This window comes from Ochotona curzoniae, unplaced genomic scaffold, assembly GCF_017591425.1.
Source record: "Ochotona curzoniae isolate NIBS_2020 unplaced genomic scaffold, NIBS_Ocur_1.0 contig_4877, whole genome shotgun sequence".
Taxonomy (NCBI): domain Eukaryota; kingdom Metazoa; phylum Chordata; class Mammalia; order Lagomorpha; family Ochotonidae; genus Ochotona; species Ochotona curzoniae.
Window position 1 is genome coordinate 1,333,348 of NW_024466409.1, and position 11,433 is coordinate 1,344,780.

An 11,433-nucleotide genomic window follows, 5' to 3' on the forward strand; every position below is an offset into this window, starting at 1 on the left:
ATTCCATAAACATTTATTAAAATAGGGAGATATCCTAAGAACTACCAAAATTAAGAAAGAGTTCTCTTTTGCAAATGGAGTGAATTGGCATCCTAGTAATTTAACTTTTAAGATTTATTTATTTGTATTAGAAAGGAAGATTTACGGGAAAAGGAGATATAGAAAGAAAGGTCTTCCATCCATTAGTTCATGTCTGAAGTAGATGCAGTAGCTATAGCTGAGCTGAAATGAAGCCAGGACTCAGGAGCCAGGAGCCAATAACCAGAAGCTTTTTTCAGGTTTTCCATGTGGATGCAGGGTCTCAGGCTGTGGGCCATCCTCTATTGTTTTTCTCAGGCCACAAGCAGGGAGCTGGTTTGGAAGTTGAGCAGCTGGGACATGAACCAGCACTCACATGGGATTCTGGCAAATACAAGGCAAAGATTTAGCTACTGAGCCATCAAGCAAGGCCCTGTTAGTTTTAAAGAAGCAGAAATTATGGGGCATACACAAAAGATATTTGTGAGTAATGGAGCACTTTTTTAGTTTCTGTCAGTCAAAGGAATTCAGGATTTTCCTGCACTGTTTCAAGCCTTCTGTGCAAGGTGGAAATTTACAAATTACAGTCCTTATTTCTGGTGTCCAAAATCTCCCATGATATAGGATGAAGCCTCTAAGGAGAGAGGGCTGAGAGACACTATATGTACATCTGGCCAATGTGTGTTGTCTACTTATTCACTTTTCTTCATGAGGAAGATAATTGTCTCAGCTGTTTGAAGATCAGGGTCTGAAGTTGACAGAGGTTAAAAGAATTTCTTGAACTGATGGGGACAAAGCTGGTTCTGAAAGCCATCCAGGTCACTCTATGCCTGGTTGATCACTGATATCTTCACGGTTCGCTGGGGCAGGCTGTGTCCACTGTCACCCACCTCAGGAGTATCTTGTAGGGCCCTCTGGAGAACCTCCTTGAGCGACTGTCCTCGCTGCTGCAGCCTATAGGAACCCACGAAGAAGTAAATGATGGGATTGGCACTGCTGTTAACACAGGACAGGAAAAACGTAACCACTTGGAAATGGAAACTATAATTGCTTGAAAAAATTTCATTCCCCATTAAGTAGATCCAAGTAATACCACAGGGCAGACCACAGAGCACGAAGACTAGCACTGTGAGGAGAATGGTTACATACAGCCGAGTCATGGGCAACCTCTGTGAGCTACGGACCCTGAGCAGCAGAGCCAGGCTGGATCCACAGAGAATCAAAAATAAAAGCAGCAGCCATGCTGCAGCAAAGGAGTTAAATATCTGACACCAAATATTTTCACTATAACTAACAGTGGAGAGACAACTGTTTACTTCCAGTATGCCCAGGGGCAGGGACAGGGCCCAGATGAGGGCACACATGATAGTTGACAGGCTTTTGTGTCTGTGGCAGCGGTACCAGATGGGCCAAAGGACAGATAGGCAGCGCTCAGCACTAATGGTGCTGAGGATGCCCAGGTCCACAAGGTAGAGAATGGCTTCCATAGTAATTAAGAATTTAGACTCAGGGGTGTTCATAGAGATAGCAGGGAAGGATCCAGTTAGAAACATCAGTGAATCCACAACTTGGCAGCAAAGGAAAAGGAAGTCGGCCACAGTCAGATGGAGGATGTAGGTGTAGAAAGTGTTTTTATGCATGTGGAAACCAAGGAACCAAAACACAGTCCCATTTCCCAGTATCCCAACCAGGGCAATGCCAAGTATCAGCCAGTACAGGATCCGGAACGCCTTGTCAGATGCCGCAGAAAGGGTTGTGATTTCGGTCAACTGGGCAGGGATGCTTGAATTCATGCTCAGAAACCCACCAGTGGTGTCCCTGGGAACACAAACAATAACTAGAGTCTGTTGCATGACTTTCATTTCCAATATCATCAGGAGATATGGAGATTACTCTTCCAGGACCAGGAGCAACAAGGACTTGGACAGGTATCCATATGGGATGCAAGTGTAACAAGAACTGACTTTACCAAATGCATGACAACATTGACCTCAGTAATCTTAATTCTTTACATCACACATATACTAGTGTTCTATACTGCACTGAAAATAATAAACTCAAAAATGTATTAATACTTTGGTACTTGCACTTTTTTTTTAATTCCTGAACTCTATTGCATTTCCAAACCTTTTGTGGTTATAGTGAGGCAATTTCCCCCCAAAGTGACACTAGATAGAGATGTACATACAAAACAGAAGAGAGTGAATGAGAAATTGACCCAATAATTTTTAGTTTCAGGTAATACGTACATGATGAGGCTATGGGAAAAGATAGGTTTTATCCCATGTCATCAGAACAGTTAGCTAGGTTTTTTTTTCTTATCTAACTTCTGGGCTCCTTTTGCTAAGGTGTAAACTCGCAGAAGAGTGTAAGTTTACTGAAGGTCACCATTCCTGTCCTGTAGCACATTCCTACGGCCACAACTACAGCAGAATTCTACACTCCTCTCTCACAGATTGTCCTTTCCATGTCCTTGTAGGAATGGTATTAGATTGTCACTATTTTTTTTATTTATTGGATATAATTCTACTTTGGTTTGTCTTATGTCTTCTCATGGCTTTGTAAGCTGTCTTTTTAAAAACTTCTCCCAAGATTCTCCAGAATCTGCCTTGAGGCTTTCACTGACATACTTATTATAAATATAAATATATATTACAAAAACATGGAATAGAAAAATTATGAAAGTTGAGGTTTTATTATTTAGCTTTGAAGAACTTTGCACACTAATTACATCAACACAGAAAAGAAAAAGTACTTCTCTCAACAGGTTAAGACTTGTATGGTTGAAAGGAAAGGGAGATAAAGGAGAGTGCATAGAACACAGTTGGCCCCATTCAGTCTCTACTGCAAGCCTGCAAAGATGATGAGTCTCACTAATGAGTGTATCTCAAGATGTTTCATGTTGATGTAGGATAAGAGGGAAAGTGCCAAATTGCCATCGAAACAAGATGATCCTGGGCAAACTCTTACCTTAGCACCATTCTTCCTGCTGCGGGTGAGGAGTTGGAAAGGAAGAACTATCCTGGGATGCCAAATAGTGAAGGATGCTTTTCCCCCCTCTGGACAGAAAGGTGCCTATGGGAGCTGTGGGGAACGTTGGTAACTGTGTGAGTCTTATCAAGATGTTGAACAACCCTGTGATTTCCTGTACAGGGGCCCTGGCAAATAAGAGTGAGAGACAAGAAACTCATGAGCTAATTCTTAGTGTTTCTCCTCACTCCAACCACTTATCAACCTCTGTGAATTCTATCATGTCTGACTGACCCTGTTTCCTCCTGTGAGGATCCTGTGTATTTCATTGCTCACTGTGAGTCCATGCACAAAGCATGAAAATTAAGTACGTTTAACAGCATACAAAATTCTGGTGTTACCTCTTTGACATCCAAGGCTCTCCATTGTATGGCTCACCTGATATTTCTAAATGAAACGCAGGAGTTATGGAGGAACATTGGTTTGTGTTCATTTAAAAATATTGCTGTGTATTTATAATGTGCCAGGCACTGTTGTAGGCACAGGAAACACCCCATAAAAACACACAAGATCTTGCCTCTTTACACTCAAGGAGGAACCCAGTGAGCTCGTGCAGGAAGTGTATGTTGGTGGAGGGGACTCTGTGACAGCCTTTCCTGGTGCGTTGGTATAATAGACAATCACACATATGTCTCCGGAATTCAGCCCTCCATGAGAATGATACATTGCCTTAAGATATTTTCATAATTCTATCCAAACAGGCTCTGTTTTGATTCTCTCCTTCCCCAAGAATTAAAAACAGCTTATTGTTTGAAATAGTGTTTGCTCAAATAGATATAAATGATCAATTTTGTTACTACTTATCTTCCCACTTTACATGTCACATTTTCCATTTCTCAAAGCATATTCGTGAGTTCGTTTTTGACACACTGTGTGGTATAATTGCTCATTTCTCCTAGTGCGTTGAAGGTCTTTCTCTCGAGTGCCAATGTCACAGTTGCTGCATAGGACCTCAGTCAAGTTCCCACTTGCTTAGTGATATGCTTATTTTCTTCATGAGATCTTACTTTTTTCTCCTCTCTTGTACATATTCCCTGACTGTGTCTAAAGTCTTTCATTTTCACAAGAGGCTTTGGACTTGTGTAGATAATGGGGATATCCAATGATTTGATTCTGCTGTTTTCTATTTTTACCATCTGAAGGAAGAAATAACATCATTAGGATTTTGTAGGATTGTTTCCATGATTTTTGAACTAATCTATTGATAGATGCTCTGGGAAGAAGCATATAGTATCTACTATATGTATGCTAGTGCTATCATTTATATTGTTTTCTGTTTAGAGGAATATATCTCAACATACGCTGAACATTCTTTTATGGTTATACACATCCTCAGGTTATATTTCTTATTTTAAATGTGTTTTGCAAGTTTTGTCAGTTTTCCAGTGTTTACAAAACATTAATTTGTGTAGCAGATCTTAAACTCAATTTTTAAATTCCTAATTTCTGTGTTTTATTTCCTTTTAAAAAATTTGTTTTAGGAGAGAATCAGGATGGTAGAATAGGGTAAGGAGACATTTAAACAGAGAAACATTAGCCAGTGTGAAGCAGAGAGAGTACATTCCATGAAACAGGAGAGGAAAGAATAACAGCAGAGAAGCACTTGGACTGAGACACAGGAAAGCAGTGGACACAATGGTGTGATGTTGCAGTGACTGATACCCCAACGGCATTCAGCGAACTGTAATATGAACTCCACCAGCATACAGAACTCCACCAGCAACAAGCTGGAATGGGACATTCACTAGGAGCTTTAAAGGTGTACCCAGACAAAGAACTGCCCATCCAGCTGGTGTGTTTGATTTGACCAGAAGCAGAGACAGAGCAGCAGATCCCAGACAGGCAGTGCAGGAACAGGGTGGATTTCACAACACAGTTCACTTCCTGTAGCCATGTCAGGCATCACTTTGTTCAAGGAAGGATGGACAATGGACAATACTGTGCATGCACTGAGCTGGTGAACTCATTTCTGGCTCAGTGAACTGCAACATCATGACCTCCTACAGATTGCACCCAACACAGGTCTGAGTAGCCCTCAGATCTGACAGCCAACAGATCAAGAACTCTAGTAGTGGCACATTAGGCTCCATTTTGTACAGTGTGGCAAAGGTTTTAAGAATGTAAGGACAACAGTGAACTGTGCATGAGCTGAGCTGGGAGCAAAGTCACTAAGCTCAGTGCATTGCACTAGTCACACACGGAAAATAATACTGACTTTGGCATCATATGGGTCAAAATAGGACTGTGTGCCAGGATAGATTGGGTTGTAACATCCAACCATAATAACTGGAATGGGTTGAAGACAAGTCAGGAAAGGCCATTGTTTTTGCTAGATCAGGAGGTGGACTGAATAGGGCTGACCCATGGACCCACCCATGTGCACAAGATCTGGCATTGGGAGAGGTTCAGATGGAGGAACCTGGGAAACTCCTCTGTCAGGCCACAGACCCTGCAGGTGAGCACAAGTACCAAAACAGGGAGCAGCCCAGATCAGACCAGGGATTGACACCCAGCAGCATAAATTTGGTGCAGGTCAGGGTCGAACCAGGCAGGACCAGCCCACATCACCTGCTGGCAAATCCGAGCACCAGAATGGAGTGTGGCTCAGGCTGGGTCCAGTTGCAGCACACACCAGGACACATTATGGCTCGGACTTGGTGCTGACTGGGCTGGGCTGGGCTTTAGCCCCCACCAACTTGAGCTGGAATTGGGGATGGGCAGAGTCTGGCTAGGTTACAGCACACATCGGCAAAAGCTGAGGTTGGCAGGCCATGCCAGACTGGGTTGTGGCACCTAACCAGCACACCCAAGACCTACGGGAGAGGGGCAAAGCTGGCAAGGGGATGTGGAGGCCTCCCCTGCTGGACCACCACTCCCACTGGAGAGAGTGAGTTGGGATGGGGCAGACCAGACCAGGCAGTGCTACAGTATCTGTGGTCCTCATGTGAACTAGATCAGGGAAAAGCCCGGCTGAGTTGACTGTTCCTACTGGTGCATGCACAAGCCAGAATGAGAGAGGGTTGGTTAGGCTTTGCTTCAGTATTAACTGACAGATGCTGGTACTGGGGACTAATTCTGTTAAACTGCAGATCCACCTGGAAAGTGCAGAATCCGAGAATGGGAGTGGACCCATTAGGGAAACAGTGGACACCTCCCTCTTGGGTTGCCACTTTAACTGGTGAGCATGAGAACCAGGACTGGGGCAGGCATAACTACAAAGAGAGTGGCACCTGCCAGGATGAGTGTGGGCTGGATAGTGGGGTTAGCTGGGTTGAACTAGGCTTCATTGCCCATTGACATATATGAGAGCTGAATGGGATATGAGATGGTTTGGACCAGTCTACTGTACACACTGCCTGGCATGGGAACCAGGGCAGGTGATGGGCCTGGTGTGGATTATTGCAGGTATCTCTGACTAGGCTGCAGCTCCCACTAGTTTGTGTGAGGGCCTAGTGTGTGGTTGGCATGATTGAGCTGGGCTATACCATCCATTGGTTTTGTGTAGAAGGCAGACCTGGAAACAGAACTGACCGAGCAATTGCTACTACCAGCATGTTTAAGTCGATGGGGTGACAGTCTGTGCCAGACCCTGTATTGGTAAAAACACATGAGAATCAGGTCTGTCCCAACTGAACTGAACTGCTGGACTCAGAAGCCTAACCATGGAAAGAATTGCAAGTTCCATGGTCTGACCATGGAGTGCATGAGTCAGAGCTGGGCCTCCTCAGAGGCTCAGATGGAGCAATGGACAGCATATACAGATGCACATGGATGACATGCAGTACATTGGAGCCTATGGAGAACACCTGGTACCATGACAGGGGACAGAACAAATTGATCAACTACCCAAGCCAAGTGTTGGCAGTGAATATCTGGGCAAACAGAGACTCTAGGGTGGACTATGTCAATCAGTGGATTCCGGAGCAATTTCATCGTTTTTGGAGTGGTGAGCTTGTCAGTAATTCAAAACTGTTGAACTATCAAAACCTCTTGAGCAGCACCATTAGGACATGCCCCATATCCAGGACCCAGGGTTAGTGTCAAGTGGCTGTCCTCCATTTCAGGGTTCAGAGGCATTTGGAAGACTGGGTGTGGCTTCTCTGCTTGTCTCCCCACCCATTGTCTTTCCGCAGATACAGGATAGAAAAAAAGAGAATGTAGAAACGGTGATTCTAACCCACCTTCCTATAGCCCTTGACTCTTATCACTCTAATAAACAATCAACAAAAATAAATATAATTAATTAAAAGATATACATAAGAAAAATATTAATTATTAATGAAACAATGCAATCCAAAAGAGAAATATAAAATATTTCCCCAATTTGTTCTAAATAATATATAGAGCACAAGGATGTATTTTTTTAAGATTTATTAATTTTTTAATTGCAAAGTTAATTAGGGAGAGGAGAAGAGACAGAGAGGAAGATCTTCCCTTTGATGATTCATTCCCCAAGTGACCACAACACCCAGAGCTGTGCCAATTTAAAGCCAGGAGCCAGGAGCTCTTCCAGGTCTCCCATGTGCTTGCAGGGTCCCAAGACATTGAGCCGCCCTCGACTGCTTTCCTGGGCCACAAGCAAGGAGTTGGATGGGAATTGGAGCTGCTGGAATTAGAACTGGCATCCGTATGGGATTCCAACATTTTCGAGGTGAGGACTTTAACTACTAGGCCACCATGCTGGGCCAGAAAAGGTACTCTATAACAGTGCAATGGAGATTTTAAGTTTTGATATTATTTACAGCTCTGTCATACTCTTGAAGAATAGTAATTTTTAAACTTGTTTTTGTTGCTATTTGTTGAATTTTTAAAATTGATTGCATTGTATTATGGGACACAGTTTTATAGGTACTGGGTTCCCCTAACCCTCCCCCCATGGTGGATTCCTCCCCCTTGTTGTGTGACCACAGTTCAAGTTCAGTTGAGATTCCTTCATTGCAAGCATATGCCAAGCATAGAGTCCAGCATCTTATTGTCCAGATAAGTTCAACAGCTTCTTGGGGAGACCTTCTCTGGTCTGAAGGTACAGCCAACAGAGTAAAATCCCGATCAATTAAAAGCCCCAACGTAACATCAGCAACAATATATAATGCTATGGAATTAATTGACATAGTAAACAATATGTTAAAATTAAATGCAATTTCTTAGCAACAACCTGTGACTACTTCATTGACATTTCAACAATTGAGGTGCAAAACAGTTTTAGGAGGGGTGTGCAGAGAATTCTTCAATACCTTGGTGAGGAGTACTTAATAGTACTTAATCTTTGTGTCCTACCTAGTAAGGTATGTGTGAGTCCATGCTGACCAAGCATTCCTTGTTGTTCCCTGCCTATCTATTCTAATTTGTGAGTGTGTGTGAGAATGTGAGTGTGAGTGTGTGTGTTTGGGGGGGGGGCTCTGGAGTGACCCTGATGGTTATTGCAGAGAGGGTGGGGACCCAAAGTTGGAACCAAGTAAGGACCAGAGAAAGCTCCTCTCCCTAGTCCCGAAGAAGTTTACTGTTCTTCTGATTCTGAGGACCACTCAGGGTTCCTCACTCTTGTTCCGATGACCTGTGATCGTATGAGGAAGGATTTGGGTTTCTCCCATCCTGTATGGTAGGTCCAAAGTGGCGGGGCGGCGGGGGGGGGAGGGGTATGTCCTCTGAGTTCTTGGCCTCCGAAGGCATTCTAGTTCCCCGTGGTCTCCTTGACAGTTGGGATGTAGTCCTTGGTGCCCATAATGATAGCCCTTGGTGGGGATCCGGGAGTCTCCAGCTTGGGATATAAGCCTCCTGTCCCCCTGCTCCACTCTGGTGCCCACCCCTGCTCTGGGCATATGACCTCCTGTTAAGAGGTTGTCAGGATTGCTCTTGATTCCCCCTGAGAGTCTTTGTAGTTTTACTACTGTCCAATGCTGTTTGAATCTATTGTCTATAAGTCACGTGTTATGTTCCTGATAGGTTACACTACACGGCTTATTCACACAATCAAAGGAGATGGAAGATTTCTTTGCTCTCCCTCCCCATTTCCACGTAGCACAAGATTTTGAAAGTATATTAGGTTTTACAATTTTTCAAAGCACATGGGTTGAGACTGTATTAATTACAAGTTCATCTGAGGAAGATTTACTGTCATTGGGAATCTTTAGGATTGATTCATGTCCCCAAAGCCCTGAGGGTTCAGCATGCAGCTATCTAAGCAGCAATCAAAGAACCAAAATCCCAGAGCTCCCCGGCCAGGCGGCCAGCAGGTGGAGCCTAGCGCCAAATGGTGCACTGGCCGCCCGATACTGGCAGCTCCCCACACGTGTGGTAGCCACTGTGTGAAAACCAGGCATGAGACACCACTGACGGGGGGACCCCCAGCCGCCATGCAGCGGCTGGAGGTCCAACATATTTGTTGAATCTTTTTAACCTAATGCAGGCATATGTTCGATTATTTAAGTGAACTGAAATTATGTTTCTGTAAAGGTTTTTTTTGTTTGTTTGTTTGTTTGTTTTTAATTTTGGAAGGAGGAGGGAGAGTGATAATGTTGCCTGGAATGATGATAGGGTGTTAAGTATCACTGTGCTTCTAAATCTTGTATTTATAAATCTATCATCCTTGTATTGTGAAATGTATGAAATGTATTCACTTTATATAAAAATAGTAACCATTATAGAAAATGTCCTGATATGTTGAAGAAAAAAATTAGTCAAACTCCAAAACAGAAAGACTGTGTATTTTAAAATTTTTGTATGAAGATACATTTTTAATCTAATGACTTTAAGAAAAAGGTTTATTTAAAAAATATTGGAAAAGCAGATCTATATAGAGAAGGAAAGATCTTCAATCTGCTGGCTCACTTTCCAAATACCTACAATGGTTGGAGCTGAGATAATCTGAAGCCAGGAAGCAGGAACCTCTTCCAGATCTCACAAGTGGGTACAGAGTCCCAAGACTGGAGCCATATCCACTGCTTTCTCAGACCACGAGCATGGTGCTGGATGGGAAGTGCAGTAGGTGGGACATGAACTGGCACGTATATGGGATCCTGATGCTTGAAGGGGAAGGATTAGCCAATCAATCATTTTGTCAGGGTTTTAATGACATTTCCGAGACACATTTATGTTTGTTGAACAATTAACAATATTCCAAATTGGAAAGACCAAGGACTACAAGAGTTCTGTGAATTTTGCCAAGTACTGATAGAAGGAATGGTACTTTTAATTAAGCTTTCCATGAAAATACACACAAAACATTTTCTATTCTATGCTTTTTGGCTAGCAGTACTTACTACCAATGCCAGACAAAGATAGTAGGAGGAGGAGTGCCAGTTTATAACTCAGAAACTATTATGATTAAAGCTGTAATTAAAATTTTTCTTAGAACTTTTGTTTTCTCTGTTACTTTGACATCTTGGGACCACATTGAACTTGAAACATGCCCTCTCCTAGACAGATATATCAAAATACTCCCATGAATATGTCTTCACATGCAAACCAACCAACGTAAAATCTATATTATATTTTTTGATTTTTTCATACACCATAAATAATGTTCTGCACATCTAATTACCACAGCAGCTACTAGGAAATAGAATTAAGTAAATCAAAATTTTAAAATGTGTGATTAGTAGAACTACAAGCCATGTACAAAATAAGCTACTGAAATTGTTTGTATCCACATTTTAAAATAATATCTAAAATTTTACAAATACAATGGAAAAATCTTGTAACAGAGTTGCTAAGATAAGTCAGTGCTAAGATAGAACAAAGAATCTCCAAGATAGAAGACAAAGACAAATACGTGGTTATTCTTAGTAACAACAGGAGGACGAAGAGAGGGAGAAAAGAGGAAGAAGAAGTAGAAATTGAAAAAGAAGCTGTAAGAGGGAGAGATGGAGAAGAAGGAGGAACAGGAAAATAAGGAAGAAGAGAAGAAGGAGAAAGGGAGGAGAAAGGGAGGGAAATGGAGAATAAAGAAGAGGAGGAAAAGGAGGAGAAGAAGGCAAAGGAGCAAAAAATGAGAAAAACTTAAAACAATGTTTGAGTTTATGGAGTACTACTGAATGATCCAACATATGTGTCTTAGGGGTTCCTGAAGGTGTAGATAGAGAAAATTAATTAAAAGGCTTGTTCAGTGAAATAGTAACATAAAATCTCCTAATTTGGAAAAAGGAAGGTATATCCAAGTATAGTAGACACATAGAACAAGACACATTACCTGAAAAGATTGTCATCACTTCACATTGTAATCAACTTTTCCACAGTGAAATATAAACAAAATCTTCCAAAATGTGCATGAGGGAAATTCCACATTACCTCCAGAGGATCACCAATTGTACTGAAAGATGATTATACATAAGAAACCTTAAAGTCAAGGAGATAAGGGGAGACATAGACCAAAACCTGAAAGAAGAA

General features: G+C 42.3%; 1 protein-coding gene across 4 annotated transcripts; it reads right to left on the reverse strand.

Annotated features, from left to right (window-relative positions):
- Window positions 1–482: 482 nt before the first annotated feature.
- On the reverse strand, window positions 483–3,103 carry LOC121161843 (mas-related G-protein coupled receptor member X2-like). Of its 4 annotated transcripts, none has more exons than XR_005884728.1 (3): window positions 2,989–3,103; window positions 1,707–1,836; window positions 483–1,014 (listed from the first exon to the last, which is right to left on the reverse strand). XR_005884728.1 is itself a non-coding variant. In XM_040988492.1 (3 exons), exons 1-3 carry the CDS (start codon window positions 2,997–2,999, stop codon window positions 843–845), a joined length of 285 nt encoding a protein of 94 aa, XP_040844426.1. In that variant the 5' UTR covers window positions 3,000–3,103; the 3' UTR covers window positions 483–842. The 4 variants fall into 4 exon arrangements, 2 of the variants coding, with proteins under 2 accessions (XP_040844426.1, XP_040844425.1); XM_040988492.1 differs by having other exon boundaries at window positions 1,735–1,836; XR_005884727.1 differs by lacking the exon at window positions 1,707–1,836 and having other exon boundaries at window positions 483–972.
- Window positions 3,104–11,433: the final 8,330 nt, after the last annotated feature.